This window comes from Protopterus annectens, chromosome 2.part0, assembly GCF_019279795.1.
Source record: "Protopterus annectens isolate FY-2018-M chromosome 2.part0, PAN1.0, whole genome shotgun sequence".
Taxonomy (NCBI): Eukaryota; Metazoa; Chordata; order Ceratodontiformes; family Protopteridae; genus Protopterus; species Protopterus annectens.
Window position 1 is genome coordinate 290,846,826 of NC_056728.1, and position 21,411 is coordinate 290,868,236.

A 21,411-nucleotide genomic window follows, 5' to 3' on the forward strand; every position below is an offset into this window, starting at 1 on the left:
AAAAAAGCTTGCAGTGTCTAAAATACTATAGATGTTGAGAGAATGAACTGAAAGATAGATACAACCTGGGAGAACTCGCACGCTGGAGCAGTTACAGAGCAGGTCCCCCTTTGTGAAACCTGCACAGTCTGCAGGATTCTGTCAGAGAGGAAAGGTATCCTACTTGTACTAAGCAGCAGAAATGCAACCCAGATTTTTCTTTGAACTTTTTCTATAATGATTGTTTCAAAATCCAGCATGGTTCTGACAGGTGAGAACGCTGGAAATCAGGATATTTCCAAGTTGCAAAACTGTCACCTTAATGGACTGGCTCTGAAAGGAAAAAACAGAAAACATTTTATGTTTTCTTCAGTGGCATAAAGCATTCTGGGGCAACTTTTAAGGTAAAGTGCTCAGGGCATTAAAAAAAAAAAAAAAATATATATATATATATATATATATATATATATATATATATATATATATACACACACACACACACACACACACACACACACACACACACACACACACACACACACACACACGTCACCCTAAGGACATCCATAAATGCAGGGATCCTTGAAAGTAAATCAGGATGACAAAGAGGATTTACCATGTCTGATGGATAAAGTCCTGCATTTTCGCTTTAGATATCATTACTAGAACAATCAATAAAATGATGAAAAGTGTCTTCTGATGCAAGAAGAGAGGTTTAAGATATGACAATGATGTAAAGTGTTTTTCCAAACATTATCGTTAACATTATTAAACTAAAAATAACTGCTTGGCTGTTATCTGTAATCCTTCCCTAGCTCTACTTACAATGTAGAACGACTGCTCCCCAAGGTGCTGGCTTCTGAAGGCCAAAATCCTGTCTAGTCCAATGTGCACATTCACATTCTGAAAACTCCAAAATAACTAGAGGAAAGTCAGCCATGCCATCGCATTGTTCTGTTTCTCTCACTTAACGATTCTAAATGTATGACATCCAGCTCTCTAGTGAAAGGTAACAGATACTTTCACAAGTGAAAGTTTTATCATCCCTTTCTTTTTGCAAGGATGCTTTGCAGTCTACATTGCAGCTATGCAAAAAGAAAGTAGTACTTGCTACTAAAAGGACCACAGACATCCTTATTCATCAAACAAAGTATACATTTCTAGTTGTCACATCTCTCAAGTGTGTACACATTATTAGTATCTACCTTCGTTGTGCAGGAAATATGCCCGATGCAGATGCTTGTGCAGCCACCTGCTGACTGGCAACCAAAGCGGCAGAAGTCAACCCTGAAAGAAGAAAATAAACAAGGGTTCAAGATGGGCATGAAACCTTTTCTCTTTTGTAATACACTTGAGCATATACCAACAATTAACATATGGAAAAATTGCAGAAAATAAGTGCTAATTACTCCAAGTCATCAGGACATTACTGGAACAAAGATAATTAGAAGTTATGTACTCACCATAACGTTCCATCTGAGTAGGTGACTTCATTCGGATGCAACCTGTGGGTATCGGATCCGACCTCGGATCCGAGCCGGCAATTCAAAAGCTTAGGCTCCGAGCTCCTAGCTCCTCCCTCTTACCCATAATCCCTTGCCAAGCCCTGACTGACCTCAGATTGAGTTTGCCTCAAAATACTGACAACAGTACACTAAAACAGCATAAATACTCGCTCTAAAAAGGCCAGGGGGATGGTTGCATCCGAATGAAGTCACCTACTCAGATGGAACGTTATGGTGAGTACATAACTTCTAAATCTGAAGTAGGCAGACTTCATTCGTCTGCAACCTGTGGGACAGAGTCCCTAGCTACCTGAATCTTGGGCGGCCGTCATGGAAGGATGTTCCGGAGCACCGCTGAGCCAAAGGATGCTCTTCCTCTAGAAACAACATCCACCTTGTAATGAGAAATAAAAGTATGAGGCGAGGCCCAAGTAGCTGCCGCGCAGATATCATCCAATGATACACGGGACTTAAAGGCGGCTGACGTAGAAACTGCCCTAGTAAAATGAGCCGTAACCCTCTGAGGAGCAGGTCTGCCTGAAGTGTCATATGCCTGCAGAATACAATTAGCAATCCATTTAGATAGAGTGACTTTAGATACTGCTTTACCCAGAGCAAATTTAGCAAAGGAGACGAACAGCTGATCTGATTTCCCGTGGCCAGCTGTTCTGTTAATATAAAAACGTAATTGTCTATGAACATCCAAGGAATGCAATTTGTATTCTTTGTTTGAGTACTTGGGAAAAAAACACCGGTAAATTGATTGACTGGTTAATATTGGATTCAGAAGAGACCTTCGGAAGAAAAGATGGATTGGTCCTGAGGCACACCCTATCAGGGAAGAAAGAAAGATAAGGCGGTTTGACACACAGAGCCTGAAGCTCAGACACCCTTCTGGCTGAAGTGATAGCTACCAGGAAGGCAGTCTTCCAGGAAAGGTACTTTAAATCAGAAGAAGCTGCAGGCTCGAAGGGAGGAGCAGTAAGGGCCTGCAGGACTAAAGACAAGTCCCAAGGCGGTACAACCTCCTTGACTGGAGGCCTTAACAAAAAAACTCCTTTGAGAAATGTTTTGCATAATTTCGCCGTCATAAGGGGAGCTGTGTCATGACAAATGTGATAATGCGAGATAGCTGCCAATTGTACCTTAATCGTGGAAGAACTAGCCCCTTGATGAAAGAGGTCTGTTAGAAAATCCAGCACCGCTGACATAGGTGCCGAGAAAGGATCCAAAGTTCTCTGTCCTGCCCATATAGAGAATCTCTTCCATTTACTCCGATAAACCTGCCTGGTGGAAGGTTTATGAGCAGCCACTAAAATGGCCTTGACCGGTGAAGAGATACCGGGAGTCCTAATTAAGTTTGGAACTGGAGCAGCCAAGCTGTCAACTTCAGGGTCCGCAGATTGGGAACTGACATTCCCAGAGGGTGAGAGATGAGATCCGAAATTGGATCCAGAATCCATGGTGGATTGATTTTGTGAGACCATACGAAGGGGAACCAAGGTTGTCGAGGCCAGAATGGGGCAATGAGAATCATTCTGCTCCCCAAACTGTTGGCTTTCTGCAGAAGCCTCTGCATCAGAGGAAGTGGAGGGTAGGCATAAAGGCATAAATGCCAAGCATGCACCAGAGCATCCCTCGGGAACTCCCCTGGTGGGGGAAGCAGAGCGAAGAAATTGTCGCATTTGGCGTTTGAGGGAGAGGCAAAAAGATCGCAACAGGGTTGCCCCCAAACGGCAAAAATCTTCTTCGCTACTTGATGATTGAGAGACCACTCGTGTGGAGAAAGGATAGTGCGACTGAGCTTGTCCGCAAGGATGTTGGACTTTCCCGGAATGTGCGTTGCTACCAGAAAGCGTTTGGTGGAAATTGCCCATTCCCAGACTCTCATGGCCTCTCGACAAAGGGGGTAAGACCTGGTTCCTCCCTGCTTGTTGATATACCAGACTACCGACATGTTGTCTGTCTGAATCGCAATAGTCCCTGAAGGAAGAACGTGGTGAAGTGCTTGCAACGCTAGGAGCACCGCCTCATTTCCAGGACATTTATATGCAATGACGTCTCTGTGGGATTCCACGTGCCTTGGACAATCTTTCCGCAGAATGCCCCCACCCGAGGCAAGAAGCGTCCGTGGTCACTGTGGCTCGGGAAATGCAGCAAAAGGTCTCCCTGCCAGGGCCCGGAGAAAGAAGCCACCAAAGAAGGGAGTCCCTGCACGCTCTGCTGACCGCAATCGGAGCGCTTAGAGAAGAACAAAGAGGGACCACTGAACTTGAAGGGTCCATTGAAGAACCCGCATGCAAACGGGCATGAATGAGAAGCGGATAGCTGCCGCCATAGAACCTAGGGCCCTCAGGACCGAAGCTGCAGTTGGAGATGGTTGCAGGATCGCTGTCACATGACACTTCAGGCTGGCGATACGGTCTGGGGTGAGGAAGGCTTGCATTGATCTGGTGTCTAGTCTTCCTCCTATGAAATCTATAATTTGAGTGGGATTCAGAAAAGATTTCTCCCAGTTGATCGTGATGCCCAGCCTTGGTGCTAGTTGAAGAAAGTAATCCCTGGCTGAGCACAGAAGATGCCTTGATGATGCCGTCAGGAGCCAGTCGTCCAGGTACGGAAAGACCTGTAATCCCTGGAGCCTCAGGTGGGCCGCTACCACCGCTAGCACCTTGGTAAACACCCTGGGGGCTGAGGTGAGCCCAAAGGGGAGGACCCTGAACTGATAATGACTGGCTCCCAGCCGGAAGCGAAGAAACCTCCTGGATCGCCTGTCCATCCGAATGTGGTAGCACGCGTCCTTGAGGTCTATGGAGCACATCCAGTCGTTCTCCCTCAAGAGGGGAGTATAGATTGCAGGGTGACCATCCGGAACTTTGCTTGGTTACTGACAGGTTCAACTGGGAAAGGTCTAAGATTGGTCTTAAGTCCCCGTCTTCTTTGGCACCAAAAGAACCTGGAGTAAAACCCTAATCCGGTTTGATCTGGGGACGCGCTGGATGGCTCTTTTTTCTAGCAGCTGCTCGATTTCGATAGCTGCCGCCCTTTGGTCGGGTGGAACATCTGGGAGGCTGCGAGATTTGGGAACCTTGAATAGGGGAATTGAATATCCTCTGGATATAACTCAAGCACCCAACTGTCTGTTGTTATGGACTCCCAAGAAGTCAGGTGCATCGAAACGCCCGACTGCCTCCAGAGACGGACAGCCGGGCAACCCTTCAGGGCTGCTGCGTGGGTCTCTCAGAGAAGGGTTCTCTGGACCCAAAGTTGCCAGGAGCCCCTGCCTCTAGCACGACGACCTCCCGTCCTCCTCTGCCACGGAAGGACTGGTTATCCGGAGCAGGTTGGGACTGCTGCGACTTCGGAACCACATCTTCTTCTGTCCCTTTTGGTTCTTAGAGAAGGACCTCTGGGGAGCTGAAAAGCGGACTCGACGGCAGACAGCGTCTTCCGTCCTTTTCGCTCTGGACTAATGTCTCGCGAACAGTCTTGCCAAACAAGGCAGAACCATCGAAGGGGCATTCGAAGGTCGCCTTGAAGGGCTCTGCAAAATCACAATGGCGGAGCCAGGCCTGTCGCCTCATGACTAGGCCTGCTCCGCTGGCTCTAGCGGCTCCCTCAGTAGCATGAGACAGTAGCCGCATAGATGTATTGGAAACTGATCTGAGAGTGGCCATTCGGTGGAGTAAACCTGTTTATCCTCACCGAGATGGACTTGGGAGATGCAGCGTATTCTTTAATCAGATCCCGCTGCATCCTAATGACATGTGCCATGTAGTTCAGCTCTCAAGGAGAAGGTTGCTGAACTAAAAACTCGCTTCCCAATGCGATCCATCGAACGGGACTCCTTGCCCGGAGGATGCACGGAGGGACTCTCCTGGGCCAATTCCCTCTTCGTGGCTGCAGCCATCATCATGGCATCTACTGGGGGACCCTTACTCCAGTGGGTGCGGTCTGATGGAGGAGAAAGAATGCGGTCCGGGCGCTTAGGGATAGGCTCAATGGTGTCCGGATCCTTCCACGCCCTGATGGAGATAAGATCCACCAGGGGGTCAGCAGGAGGGGACACCCAAGAGGTAGAAGGGCCCGCCTCGAATGCCTCCAAGAACACAGACTCGTCCGAAGAAGCCTTGGGGGCAGACCACCCCCCCCTGATCCTTAACATCTCCATGATGTGTCCAAATGAGACGTCTTCAGGGGGTGACCTAGGGGAGCCTTCCCCTTCATCCAAGTCTGTGTCTTCAGTGACGGACTCAGGGGAGTCCATGTGCCTCCTCTTGCACTTACGCTTCCGAGGTACTTCATCGGGGGGGCTGTCCGAGGAGTACTCTTCAGCAGTTGGATGTTCCAAGGGAACCACTTGGGACATCGAGGCGGGCTGTCCCTGGGACCGGCTGGTGGGGGCCTGGCCCAACTGCAATGGAGTGCGGGATGGAGCCATGGCAGGGACCGGGGGTCCGGATGTCCTCGACAGTGCCCTTTCCACTACGTCGAAAGCCGAGGGGGAGCCAGCTTCTCTAAGCCCCGAGAGCCGACCCCCACTCGGATCCGACGTACGGATCGGAGTCGGAGCCGAAACCGTCGGATCCGAGAGATTAGTGTGCTCCGACCTGGACGGAGCCGAAGACACACCAGCTCCCTCGGATCCGAGGCTCGGCCCTCGGCTCCGAGAGGTCGGGTCCGAAGTACCCGAAGCACTCAAGGGATGGGACGGATCCGAGGTGCGCCGACCCATCGGATCCGACCTACCCCCGGATCCAAATCTGCACGGCGCCGACAGCTCCGAACCCGTGGTATGGGTCGGAGAAGGAGCCAAGGGGGCGAAAAAAGGAATCGAAGCCCCTCCCGGATGGGGGGGGGGCTAGGAGCACTCCCATTTGCATTTGGGCCTGGATGAATTTCCTCATCATCCGGTCCATATCAGCTTCGCTCATAGAAAAGGTTGATCTAGAGGAGGCCACCGAAGCGGACCTAGAGAGCCTCGGTGACCTCCTGGAAGGGCTAGCCTCCTCCTCCTCGGGTCCAGGAGAGAACCGAGGGGAGTGGAGCCGAGGAGGAGGAAAGCTAGAAGGCACAGGGGAGGCCCGCTTAGATGGAGGAGCCGAACTAGAAGTTTCGGCTCTCCTCTTGTGGTGCTTCTCCCTGTGCCTCTCCTTCTGTCTTTCCTTAGAGGAATCCTTCCCCTCCGGCAACTTAGAGGGAGGTTGAGTCCCAGCCGGAGGGGGAGAACTCACAGCAACAGGTTGCTGAGTGGAAGGGGCAGAGGCCGAAGCGGTATCTGGAGGTAAAAGACCCGCCAGCACCAACTTCGACCTCCGTTCCCTCAAAGCCCGGGGGTTGAACCCTGCACAAATGGTACAACCAGATGACAGGTGTTCAACCCCCAAGATGCGACGAGTGTGGCCATCTGCTGGGGATAGCTTATGGCCACACTGCACATTTTGAAAACACAGCCTTATGGGCTTCAGACATAGTAACCCTAAGGCCTAACACACAACACACACAAACAAACTACGCAAAACCCGATAAATTTAAACAAAAAGAGAGAGGAAAGCCTAAACACACTCAACACTAACTGAAACAAGAAAGAAAATAAAGATTTTGAAAACTTTTTTAGTCAAAAACTATTTCTTATCTTCACCAACGCCAGGAGCTCTGGAATTCCGTAGCTACTTGAAAAGCGGCAAACGAAATCTGAGGTCAGTCAGGGCTTGGCAAGGGATTATGGGTAAGAGGGAGGAGCTAGGAGCTCGGAGCCTAAGCTTTTGAATTGCCGGCTCGGATCCGAGGTCGGATCCGATACCCACAGGTTGCAGACGAATGAAGTCTGCCTACTTCAGATCAATGATTAAACTTTCTCCTTAGGCTCTGACCCTGTTAAATTGCTATGCCAAAAGACTATGACTGCACCACTTTGAAAACTACATGTGTTCTGCATATCCACGCAAAGGATATTGATGCAGACCTCTTACCCACATCCTGCAAAAATTGATTGCTTCTGAAACAATCTGATGTGCAAGGCACACTCTCCTCAAGGAGTTCATAACATCATTAGGTAGTAAATTGTTACAGCATAAATTCTGCAAAATGAAGTATGCCCATTTTAAGTACTCAAGATAATGTCATGCCAATGCTTTACAAAAAGCATATAGGTCCTCCACCACTTCAAATATATTACTAAAGCACAGAACAGAGTTTGTAAAATCACAACACAAATTAACTTCTGAATATCTTGTGCTGACAACATGAAACTTTGCAATTCATGCTAAACGGCCATTCTGAAAAGAATATTTACTTAAAATATGAGCAGGGTAACCTTACAATTATAATTGTGCTAAACATTGTTTTTAGCAGTAGGACTGCACTACTGCAAGCAGCATATTAGGTTTGAAAGACAAAAAGAAGGAGAACCTATGCCTCTGGTCTAATAAATAACATACACAATAAGTTTCAGCTGCAGATCAAAAGCTGGGCTACATTAAATCACCTTGAAATGGATCATACTGTCCAGGTATAAGTGGATAACCCATTCCGACGTGTGTATGATGGTGTGTGTGAAGATGCCGCTGAGTAAAAGGGGAATGATGATCCCTCTCTCGTTCAGCTTCCCGTTCACGTTCAGTTGCTTTTTCTACAGGCTGTGAAGGAGACAAACGGTAGTTAGACCACGAATCATGCTTTTGCAACCAAACAAAGCATAACTACTGTGTGTAACTATAACTCAGACTTGCACCTTAAAAAATCAACTAAAAGTACAGAAATGCATGCACGAAAAGATTTTTTACCCCCCCCCCCCCAAGTTAAACCTAAGCTTTCAAAGCATGCTCAGCTGAAAGCAACTCCAGTATCAGACTCTGACCAGTCTTACAGGCAATATAATGAACCCTTGCTGCCAGGTATGGGCTACGTACTACCTTTAGGTTGGAGCCACATTAGAAGCATACATTAATCTTATTGAAAATGTACCAGATGATAACACAATACAGTCTTTAAAGTTTTAAATGAAAAGTAAACACTCCCTAGCGACTGATGCACAGATAAACAGAAATCAGTATTATAAGCTTGCAATAACAATACTCCTAGCAGTGTACTGCTAGCTGTTCAGCAACACCTTATGGTCCCAGGTGATAATCTGCCCTGCTTGCTATTAGCAGCCCATAACAATGCGGGAAGGCATTCCCTCTCCAGGAAGAATATTTTTTTGGCAACCTCATCTTAAAAACTAGCAGTGAAGGTGAAAAGTCAAATGCTGGCTGGATGTCTGCTTCAGCTTTTTTTTTCTTTTTCTCTCCACTGTCCTAATTGTCTCAGACCAAGCTTTCAAGATGAACATCCAAGAAATGCAAAGCAATGGTGATTGCTATTCAACTGGACTGCCTGTCAAAGAGATACCCGACTAAGCAAAACAACTTTAAGTACACACAATCAGACAGTAATGATGTTTGGTAAGTTTATAACTTGCCTTGAGGTTTTAAGACCTCAAAATATGTTACACTAGTTAAGGGAGCAGGTAGAAATGCCCTTTGCAAGGGTGAAGGGGGTCTTATCACTATTTCACTTAGGGTTCCTTTTTCTTTTGTCAGCTGAGACCACCTAAGCATGCTAAGTTTGTTTTGTGCCTCTATTCCTCTTGACTCTTTTACTATCTTTCTGCATCACTAACTCTTCAGATATTATTTTCCTAACTTAAACCAACATTTTGTTTTTCTTGTACTACAATCGCCAATGTCATACACTGTACTACCCTACATATTATTTTTATACACTTTAGCTACTTATAGGCTATGTATGTGTGTATCTTGTAACCTAGTTTACGTTCTAGCAACTTATTTTTGTATAGTATTCCTCATGTCGCTTGTATTGTTTGTGGACTACAATGTATTTGTATTGTACGGTATGTGGAGCTTTTCTTCCTGGGCCTCCGCTAAAAACAGGTTCTGTAGACCCAACTGATCACCTGGTAAAACTGTGAAAGTGGGATTTGCTTACATAAACCATATTGGTGTGATGTCTCTTCATCACTAATTGGCATGCCATTATCACTCAAGACAATTACACTTTTGTGGTAATGGCTGACCTCCTGGTCTCCATGGCAACTGGGGGGATACTCCTGTAGTGAAAAGCAACACATTCTCTTCCCTATAGGTGGGGTAGTGAGCCTAGTCAGCTGTATCTCATCACTCTCTGATGGCTCTCAATGTGTCTGCTACTAAAGACCAAGTCACATGCAGTATAAATCAGGGCTCTCAACATCTCTGCCACAGTACATGGCAGTCTACTGGATGTTTTAACATGCTATGTGCGTCTGACTGATAGGAAAGAACAATGCCTTCTGCACAAGAACATTTAGAGGCAAGGCAGGCACAAGAACATTTAGAGGCAAAGCAGTTCTAAAGAGAAGAGCAGCTAATTTCTTACACTTGTACAGTGATTTCCAAAACTGCATTTGTGAAAAAAGTATAACTGCATAATAACTAGACAAAAATCAAGCACAAAAATATGGCTACCATACAAATAAGCCAGGAGTGAGGGGAACACATAAGTAACCTTATATACCATGCAGTGCAGCACAGGGCAGGCCATACAGTCAGGACTATTAAAACTTGGAAAACTTGTCTAAACTTACTACTGCCTTAATTATGTAAGTACCATTTTTACCATTAGCACAACATTAAAAATGGGTACTGTATTCTTTCATCACTTAATTCTAGCATTTTACTTACTGTAGGAGACTTGCTACGATACTGATTGGCGTGCTGCTGAAGGAGGTCCAGTGCCTTGGATTCAGTGCCTGATTTAGTGTTCATGCTGGGGCTAGTGTTTGTTTTTTCCACCTCATCCCGACCTGTAACCTTTCCATAGACAGGGTAGTGAAATCCTGAAGGAAGATAGGCCCCTGCAGAAAAACATTCAAAGACAAACATAAAGCTACTATTTTATATGTTTCATTTCACACCTAATACAAGGCGAATACAAAGAAAGACAATTTTACTTCAAGTACATTTAATAAGGATAGAAAATTAAATTGAAACCTTCCAGTGCACAGCCTCATACTGTCTGAAAGATGACAAAGTCTTTCTAATAGCAAATGGACTCCACTATATATATGTGAAGTACTTGAGAGATTACAAGAAAGCAAAAATTTGCTTTGAACCACATTTCAGTAAGGCTAAGATTTTGCAAGAATGTAAGCTATAATCCATTTTTTATATTACTAAAGGTGGGACACAATTATGTACAGCTCACATAAGTTCATAAAATTAAGCAGATGATAAAAGTCTGCACAGAAGTTTGAATAAGTGCAGCATAATTAACCTTGACAGCAAATGACTGTAAGAATTAGAAGGGCACTGTACCTTGATGCAAATGCTAAACATTTACTACAGAAGAAAGTGGAAGTGGTAGGAGTGTTAACCATCCCAGCAGCATGCATTGCCAGACAACATAAAAAGAGAACCAAGAGATAATTGCTACCCTGGCTTAACTGGTGCAGGGTAGATAAAAGTACTGACTGGTGATCCAGACAACCAGAGATTGGTAAGCTGAAGACCCAGGGAGGGGGTGAGACTGGAATGCATGATTTACATCAGCATGCTGCTGGAGAGGAAGGTCTGGGATGAGGACAGGTCTGCCCAAGGAGGTACAGTAGTCCTTGTGAAAACATAGTGGGCACACCATATAAAGGGCACAATTGGTCCCAATCTTGGACATGTGGATGCCCACATCACCACTAGGTGGTGGGTTTAAGTCAGATACATAAAAATGCTCTTAACAGCTTCTAGAAAGATGTTTTCATGGTTGGCTCTTGCCTCAAGGGGAACAAATAAGCTGCTAACAGCTTTCACCCCTTGAAGAATAAATAGGCCAAGAGATCACCAAGAGCTGAAGTTTGGCAAGCAGCAGGCTGTCAGAAAATATTTTTAAAAATTCCTAGTTAAAGCTCAAGGAGTTGAGCGTAACTGAATTGCTGGACTCAAATGGTAAGAGGAATATTTTCAGAACAACTATATAGCAGTCAATTTTACAAACTAACCTGCATGCATGCAGCAAACTTAACATTGTGCCATACACTGGCAAAAAAAAAAAAAAAGATCTATAATGTATCATAGCATTTGACAAATAGCTGCAGTGTCCCGTTAAGAGTTAACAAAGGTTAATGCTGTAATTACTGAAGAGCAAGTAAACTAGTTCTCACTATAAGAAAGAAGTCTCCAACGTCAAGAAACACTTTATTAGGCAGCAAAGCTTTTGGGTCAACACCCTTTCTCAGAGCGAATACAATTATACAAACCATCTGACCATTTTAAATAAGAGCAAATACCATCACATTATCACAGCTAGAAAATCACACAATGTTAATCAAACCACTTAAAACATCCTTTTAAAGTTTTTGTTGTTGTAATTTCACCAAAACTGATTTCAGGGTGACAGCACTGTTAAGACCTGGCTCTAGATCTGCCCCTAGCCTAATTATCCATTCATACTCCTTGGTTTCTAAATAAATGGTGTGTCTGTGTCTGTGTATATATGTATGTATGTATGTATGTATAAGGCTGCCTATTAGAAGTGAAAAACCTGGTACTGTAAGTCCTGGCACTGCAAAGATTTAAGAGATAAGTAAAGATTGTAAAATAATCTGGGCCATCTACAACCATGTTGGATCAAACTCTGAATCAATTTGTCTGAAACTATCCCTGCGTATCAGTGATCAGTATGATGAACATCAGTCTTTTAAGAGTTACCACTCTGAACTTGTTTCACTTGGAAAACTCTAGTGCAGTTGCCCATTTATGTCTTTCTGCAGACCAGAAACAATCTTGACTAAAACAATGTTCTCTCCTAGAGTTGTGGATCTAGTGTATTGATTCTTCCCTCCCAAACCATTAAACTGAAAACATTCTCTAAATGGAGAGTTTGGTTTATGAGGGATTGAAATGTTTCTGAAATTCTACTAAACAGCACCTGAAACTGTGCACTGCCCATCCTGCTGAAGTAATATGCTTCCAAGTTGTGAAATGCAACTGAACACTGCCTAACAGTAGCCAAAGGGTTAAAGCAAGATCTAGGCTGAGGTCACCGACATCTCATTTGCTGCTGCATTTCTAAGTTTTAAGGAAACTTTATGCTTCAAAAAAATCCCAACACTCCAAATGTTAGAGCTCTGGCTACAGAATCATGTAGGGCTATCAAGTCAGATAGGATCTCCATGTTAAGGCATGATTTTTTTTTTATTTATAAATAAATCTGAATCAAATTACCACAGTTGCCCTTACAACCCCCCCCCCCCACACACACACACACACACACACACACACACACACACACACACACTTGCAATAAGCCAGGCAAAGAAAACTAAAGCTCAATCAGGATGCCCATGTCTTCTTTCAGTGTTACTGTGCTGTATTACTTCACCTAATGCACCAGCAAGAGATAAATGCAAAATAACAGTCTTCCAATACTAATCACATCGGCTTCCAAAATTATGAAGTAAAATACTAATAGAAAGGAAGAAGCATTGCTAAAATCTTGACAACTTATACTAATAACATCAAATTAAGTTCCTTGAATATGAAACTGTCGACAACATTCAAACATGAAATAGACAAGACCAGCTTTGAATATTACTTGTGCACATTTGATTTATCTGTAAAGAAAACTCTGATGGCAGCAACACATACCAGGGTAGCTGTGCATTAGTACAGGTGATACTGCTCGGTATGCAGGGTGGCTAGCATCATACATCTGTGTGTAGGGATAAGCATGCAAGTACTGAATATAGGGCGGAGGTTGGCTCATTGGTGATGAGACTGCCATGCGAGGACTTCGCGTCTCCTTCCAACCAACAGGAGTCTTGCGGTCATCAGTTTTATTTTTGCTGTCCTCTAGTGCTATTGACTGAGAGTCTGGTCGCTTTAAGTCTTTTGATTCCTCCTTTGTACTGGATAGAGAAACAGGAATATTAGACTGTACAGTTTCCTTACTGGGAGTTTTTATAGGACTGTCTTCTTTCATCTTTTTCTCCCGCTCAAGCTCTTCTAGATTTTGCTTTTCCACATACTTGGGCTGATACAGTCCGTAGTGCCAAGATCTTGTATCTTGTTCCTGCTTGGAAGTGAAAGAGAACACTTTGGTCATGACTTGTGCCCTCACAGACATTAAGCATTTTACAGACAATCTAATGAAAAGCAGACACTTCACTGAACCTTTTCATTACAAGAATATTAAGAGAGCATACATAGGTGGAAGAAAATAAAACAGCACACTGCAACATGTAATAAAAAGGAGTAGCAAAACTTACACAGAATCCGTGTTTACAGCAGAGCTTAATCACATTAAATTCACATTACAAGCTTTTAAGGGATGACGTGTAGAGAAAGGAAAATTACAGTAGCTGATTGTGTACTTTTGTGACTGTTCTAGTACTAGACACTGTACCACCTGACAGTGAAAATCATTTTCCCCAAAGAATACATTTATGATTAAAAAGCTTTCCCAACATTAACGGGTACTGTTACCAAGGTAGCAAGCACAAAAGTATCATTTTCAGTAGCGCAAGTAACTAAAGACATCTATCATTTTTACAAATTAGCCCAACTAAAGACATCTATCATTTTTATAGATTAGCAATCTGAAATCTTGTGTAACTGACTAAAACAAGTTGATCAACTGGAACTATGTGAATTTATTCTAAATCCTCTACATGTGTGTTCACTAAAAACATGCTGCTTGACCTGTATAGAGTACATAATGACTCTTGCATGTTAAAAAGAGATATCTTATTTGTATGCTAAAATGTATATTTGAACTCAAAGTCACACAGACTGCATCTCCACAAGCCTCTGCTGAAAAGGGGTTTAACCCACATGGACTTTCCCAGTAAATTAGGCAAATAAATACATTTCACAGATATTAAGTCAGTTCACTTATTCATTTTTTGGACTAAAAGGCAAAAATCATGGCAGAGGACTCTTAGTACATAAACCGTAAAATAAGGTAATTATAAATTACTGCTGAGACATGAACAGAATGAGCATGTTCACAGTTTATTTGCATCATAAATTGAAAACCTGGGAGAAAACAAAACTACTATACAGTGCTTTACCAATCTTTCAAGAATGCGTGTGCAAGTGCAGTCAACCAACAGCCCTTAACAAAAATCTGTACATCTAAATGTAAACTACATGTTGTTCATTTTTTTTGTCAATTCCTCTAAAAATATGCAGGTCAGAGAGAGAAATAAAGCATTATTGAGGCTTGATTGCAAACACAGGCTATGTGACTATACAAAGGAAAATTAACAGCCACAAAATCACATGCTAACCAGAACAAAGCTAGAAAAATCTTAAGATGTTGTTTCCACGAAAAGCATTAAGGAACCAGAAGGTTTCATGTCGCAACCTTTTTCATTCTTGATGCCTCAGGCAAGAAGAGTCTCATTACTGTACTATACATAAAAGACTGGTTATACAACAACTTCTATCCAAGAATAAAGTCCTGGCTATCAACCCAACTCAAAACAGACATATTAAGGGACAATACAGCAAAGTACCAGTACATTAGTACATATAAATTGGGCACCAACCCATGAAACACATTAAGTAGTTTCAGTAATACTCAACTACGTGAGGCGCTCACTAACACTGCATCTTGTTGACACACGTTTTTGGCTGAATGACCAACAGGATTGAACCTCCCTAGGTCTACATTTTTTCTTTTTTTCTTTGAGCAGCTGAAACTCAACCCCCTGTCCTAACCCATAGCTCTTAAATGGCCAAGCAGACAGAAATCCTTGCTTTTTCCTGAAGTGCTCACAAGAAACCCCCCCCCCCCAAAAAAAAAAAAAAAAAAAAACAGGCCACAAGACAACAGTTGTGCAACTGTCACATGAAGGCAGCATGAAAGGAAGAAGATGAGGGAGGTGTCCTGCCAGAACACTTCATGCAACTAACTGTCTTACTTCAAATTCCAAAGGTTGTTAAGACTAACGGGATGGAGTCCAAAGCAAATCAGCTCACTCTCTTCTGCCATTAAAGGATCCCGCACAGCAATGCCTTTCAAGAATTTTGTGAACATAAAGACTGTAGACTAAGTCTGGCAAGCTTCTGAAATTACAACGCCTACAACTGTGAGCTCCCAAAGCTTTGAAAAATGCCTCTCGTAAAACTAAAGCATTGTTTACTTACTCTGTAGGATGCTCAATCTTCATCACCTCCATGGAGGCTTCACCTCTGTGATAATCATCATACCTCAGGGAAAGGTATACATCAAAGTTGGCATTTTTGTAAATCTGGAGGCCTGCAACATCATTCCTTAAAACTCAGCACCCAAACAAACTTTAACCAAAGAAGAAAAAAGTCACAAGTTTCAAAAGGGGATACCTTCCAGGCAGAAAGCACCACAATTCTTGTATAGTAAGGGGCTCTGGACATTATCAAAGTGGACATCCCAAGTGGTCAGCCACTGATTGCACAAGTCCAGGTGAGGCTTGTTCTATGGGTGCAACAGAGACTCCTGGGTGGTTTCAGACACAGAGGCTAGTTGGGGAGATGAGGGAAAAGCAGGGGAAGCCAAATTTGTCAAAGTCAGAAAGGGACTATTACAATTAGTTTGGCCTTGAATATCTTGGCCTTTTTCAGGAAACCTGGGAACAAGAGGAAATGAGAAAAAGGAGTAATGCAAACCTATGGACCACATCGTAACAAGCAAATCTTTGGGGCAACCTGCCCAAGGAGGAATAAGGGAAAAAAGTTTCTGCATTTAATGTTGGTTTGGGATGCAAAAGATCACTGCAAGGCTTCCCCAAATGCTAGAATGAGATTTTGGCCACTGTTGGGTTAAAAGAACTCTCACAAGGCATTAGCATGCAAAAGTGTCGACTGTTCACTACGGAATTTGCTTTGTCATACAATACTGCTGGCACTATAAAAGTGATTGGCCACAAAGGCACATTTGCAATATTTTTCTGCCTCCAAGCAAAATCCATAGGAAAAAAAAGAGTCCCCCTTGTTTGTGGATATACTGGATTCATGATGACTCCACAAATCCCATTACTGCATATATGAATAGTATGAAATTATTATGCTGAAAACCACTTTAAGCAAACTGAAAAACAAAATATGCTTTTTGCAGAGAGGCTTGCCAACCTTAAAATACAGTACAGTTGTGTAAAATCTTACCATAACGGTAGATGTCCTTGCCTTCACCGCTGCAGTATTCCTTACAAATGGGATTCCCTGCTATGAAGCCATCTGTCCGGCCAGTTTACAAAAGTTTACAGTTGCTTTAAGGTACGCTGAACGTCACCTGCTTACTCCTTGTGTAAGGTAGGGCATAAAGGTGACGTTCAGGCATACCCATCCTCATAACAGACTGCCCCAGTAGGAAGAGCAGTCCAAGGAGAATCTGCACAGCCAGGAAGGGAAAAAGACCAGGGGGTGAAGGGAGGAACTGAATATTGCAGTGGTGAAGGCAAGGACGTCTACCGTTATGGTACGACTTTACACAGCTGTACTATGTCCTTACATTCACCGCTGCAGTATTCCTTACTAATGGGAAGGTGCAAAAGCTCAAGAAGAAACCTGGGAGGAAGCAGCAGAGCCATCCAAGAAGTCATGAAAAATGGCAGCAGAAAAACCAGCTCTAGCTCTGGAGATACCATCCAACTAGTAGTGTTTGGTAAAGGTATGCATAGAAGTCCAGGTAGCAGCTTCAAGCACAGAATTAATATCTAAGCCTTTGAAAAGGCACCAGAAGAAGCCACAGCTCTAGTGGAATGAGCCTTTATAGATGGAGGAAGGCACTCACCATGAACAGTGTAACAAAAGGAAATAGCTAACTATTTCCACTTGGAACTCAAAGACTAACAGCCAATCCTGATAGCTTTAGTTTTATCAAAATAAAATCTGAGCTGTCTATGCACATCTAAGGTATGTAGCACCCTCTCACTGTCAGAATGCGGAGAGTGAAAAAAGGTAGGCAAATTAATAGACTGATTAAATGACAACTCAAGAACCACCTTGGGCATAAAAGGAGGATTAGCACGCAAGGACACCCTGTCCTCATGAAATATCAAAAAAGGTGGACAAGCCATAAGGGCTTGCAACTCAGACACCTGTCTGGCAGAAGTAAGAGCTAACAAAAGAACCGTCTTCCAAGAACAATGTTGCAAAGAAGCTGAAACAGCAGGTTCAAAAGGAACCAGAGTCAAATTTTCCAGAACAAAATTAAGATACCAGGGAGGAGGAACAGGCTTCCTAGGAGGTTTAATATTAAGAACGCCTTTAAGAAACTGCTTAGCCTCAAATCTAGAAGCTAACGAGGGAGTTAAAGGCAGAAAAGCAGAAAGAGATGTGGGCCTTAATAGAAGAATAGGCCAAACCAACATCGAGCAACTCACACAAATAAGAATGAACCAAAGGAACATCCACAGAAAGTGGGTCCAGGTCACGAGAAAGACACCAAATAGAAAACTTCTTCCATTTAGATAAGTAGGATTTCCTAGTAGTAGGTTTCCTGGCCTCCTGCAGGACCTGTAGCACGTTGTCAGAAAAAAGGTGTCTATGAGGAATCAAAACCATATCACCTACAGTGTCCGTTGAAGCATGGACAGGTGGGGATGGATGATCGACCCCTCATCCTGTGTGAGGAGATGCACCCTTTGAGGTAACTTGTGATGACTGCCCCTGGCGAGATGCAGAAGTAGAGGGAACCAGAGTTGTTGTGGTCAAAAGGGAGTCACCGACAAGATTTTGGGAGCATCCCGGTGAATCTTGAACAGGACTCTCGGAATGAGAGGAAGGGGAGGGAATGCATAAAGAAACATCCCCTTCCAAGAAAATGAGAGGACGTCCACCTTCCAGACCAGTGGATCTGGGACTCTGGCACAAAACAGAGTAAGCTGTCTGTTCAAAGGGGAGGCAAAGAGATCTACTTGAGGAGTACCCCACTGGTGAACAATGTCCAGAAACACAACTGTGAAGCATCCATTTGTGGGATTGAGTTAAGGACCTGCTCAGATTGTCTGCCACAACGTTCCTATCTGAAGGAATGTAAACTGCCTGAAGAGTCGCACGATATTGGATAACCAGATCCCATACCAGAAGTGCCAGCTGGCAAAGATGGTAGGATCTCATACCCCCCCCCCCCCGTTTGTCGATATACCAGACGACTGTGGTACTGTCCGTGAATATCTTGAGAGGCCCTGCAGAGAAGAGAGGAAGAAAGGCCTGAAGAGCCAGCATAAGAGCCCTCATCTCTTTGATACTGATGTGCTCCTTTGGCTGACGAGGTGACCACATTCCTTGAACCTTCAGGGAGCCAAACGCTCCCCATCCTACATCTGAAGCGTCTGTGAACAGATCCCGAGAGGGAAGCATAGGCTGAAACAGGAGCCCTGGATTCAGAGACAACTGCTGAATCCACCACAGAAGTTCGACCTTGAGACACGGGAGAAGAGGAACAGGAAAGCCTAGAGGATGCGCATGCTGAAGCCACACCAACTTCAGAAACCAGTGGAACTTCCTCATATGGAGTCTGGCCAGAGGAAGCATCGGAATTAGTGGAACTTCCTCATATGGAGTCTGGCCAGAGGAAGCATCGGAATTGTGGAAGCCATGAACCCCAGAGCTCTAAGAAACTCCCTGGCTGAAATGGAGGCCAAAGGAAGAAGAGTTTGAAAGAAAGAAATGAGAGTTAATGCCTTTGGAGGAGGCAAGGATGCCAGCATTGGCACCATTTGAAACCCAGAAAGACATGATCCTGAGAGGAGTCAGGGAAGACTTGTTAAAGTTTATTGTGAACCCCGGGCTCTGAAGAAGAGAAATGGTAAAAATGAAGATTTTGCAAAAAAATGCCTGAATCAACAGGTCGTCCAAATACGGAAAGATGTGGATCCCTTGAAGCCTGCAAAAGGCAATCACAGGAGCGAGGCATTTGGTGGACACCCTTGGGGTAGTAGAAAGGCCAAAGGACAAAGCACAGAACGAAAAATACCAGGAAGCAACAGAGAATGCAAAAATCTCCTGAAAAGAGGATGAAAATCGGAATATGGAGATTAGCACCCTTGAGGTCCAGAGACACCAGAAAGGCCAGAGGAGCAAGAGAGGAAAAAGGGACTGAAGGCACAACATTCGAAAGGAAGGCACCTTCAGAAAGGTATTCAGGTGGGAGAGGTCTAGAATAGGTCTCCAAGTACCTACTGTTCTGGGCACTAGAAACATTCTTGAATAAAACCCTTCCCCCTTTGGGGCACATGCACTTCTTGAATAGTACCCAGAGATGAGAGGTCCCGAAGAACCTCTGGAGAAAAAAGGAAGCTGTTCCCGAGGAGGATGAGGAATGTCCATAAAAGAAGGATGGGAAATCCAGACCATGAAGTACGCTTGACGAATGATTAACAAAACCCAAGAATCCTGGGTGATCCGGAGCCAAACAGGAAGAGAAAGGCGAAGAGACAGAGGACTGTGGCTGGGAATGGGTGGGCAGTCAGACAGTCATTGGTTTGTCAGTAAAGGAAGGCTTAAGAATCCATGCAGTCTGACTAGCCTTAGCAGGAGGAGTCCATTTACTACCCTTTTTACCTTTAGAAGGAAAGCGAGACTGCCTACGAACAAAGGCTGGCTTAGAAGGGTAGTTCCACTGAAATTTAGGCACAGGAGAAATGAAGACATGCTTAAGCTCTTGTAAAGCCTTCCCCATTGTCTTAAAGAGACTTAAATAAACCAGCACCCGCTTCACCAAACAAAAGAGTATTATCCAGAGGAGCATCCAGCAACTTAGCCTTCAATATCATCAGGCAAAGGTTGAAGCCGAAGCCATGAATATCTCCTCAGAACCAAACCAGAAGCCGCACCCCTTGAAGAGGCATCTGCAGCATCATAACTACAGTTAATAGAATGACGAACTACCTGAGAAGAAGTCCTAAGCAAGGAAAGAGCAGAAGATTTATCCTCAGAGTCTGGAAGATCAGAAAGAACCTGACAAGCCTGAGAAAGAAGAGCAAAGACATACCTAGAAATATGTGTCTGACAATTAATAGCCATAAAAGCCAGGGTAGAGGAAGTATATACTTTCTTACCCAGCCTATCCATGGTCCTACTCTCCCTTATCAGAAGGCAGTAACTTGGACGAAGGAAGCAACTGAGATGGCTTATCAGAGACTACAGACACCACAGAGGGGTCAGCAGCAGGACATTTAAAACAAAAAGGAACAATCCTCAGGCACCCTGTTAAACCTATCAGACTTCCTGGGAGCAGGGGGCAGAGAATCCGGCGGTTTAGAGGCAGTGGAAAAAACATCTAATAAAGCAGACAAGACAGGAGGAATGGCTGCAAGTTTAGGAGATTCCATTTGCAGTAACTCACAGTACCTCTTATGGATGTCCGAAACCTGGGCACAATCCCATTTAAAAAAGTCCATCATACTAGAGACCGTGTCCCCAAAAGAAATTTCCTCACAGGAATCATCAAGAGTATGAGAATTCTCCTCCTCAGACCTGTAGTCTAAAGGAGAAGGAATATGGGCAGAATAGGCAAGGGAGTCATCATCAGAACACCTCAGAAGAATGGAATTCTCTGGGCTTTTTGGGGAGGAGGCGGACCAAGGGGAAGCAGGAACTCCAACCCCTTGAGGAGGCCACAATGACAGTAAAGCATTAAATAATCCCTGAGTAAAGGCCTACCACTCACTTTATGGATCCCTAGGAGCAGAAGAGACATGGTTAGTCTTCTGTTTCTTCTTCAAAGGGACAGTAGTCTTGAAAACCAGAGAAGGCCCAGACTCAAGCTGGCATTCCACATCTGCAGTAGGAACCTCTTCCCAAAAGAAACTGCAGAACCCCATTAGATCCCTTCAAAACCGTCAACCGTGGTTCCTTCTGAAAACTCAAAAAGTACAGTTGTGTACACTTATCATAAATGTAGATGT

The 21,411-nt window shown here is 44.1% G+C and overlaps 1 protein-coding gene across 8 annotated transcripts in view; it reads right to left on the bottom strand.

The window, feature by feature from the left end:
* ZNF608 (zinc finger protein 608) overlaps positions 1–21,411 on the bottom strand; it is a 191,111-nt gene that overhangs the window by 9,320 nt on the left and 160,380 nt on the right. For 6 of the 8 annotated variants that reach the window (XM_044060775.1, XM_044060774.1, XM_044060777.1 and 3 more), the window contains exons 6-9: positions 13,166–13,592; positions 10,208–10,380; positions 7,972–8,122; positions 1,185–1,266 (exon numbers count right to left, since the gene is read on the bottom strand). In XM_044060775.1, coding sequence (XP_043916710.1) covers positions 1,185–1,266; positions 7,972–8,122; positions 10,208–10,380; positions 13,166–13,592 — 833 coding nt within the window. Of the gene's footprint in view, positions 1–1,180; positions 1,267–7,971; positions 8,123–10,207; positions 10,381–13,165; positions 13,593–21,411 lie in introns of those variants that run through there. The other 2 variants (XM_044060780.1, XM_044060781.1) reach the window with 2 other exon arrangements.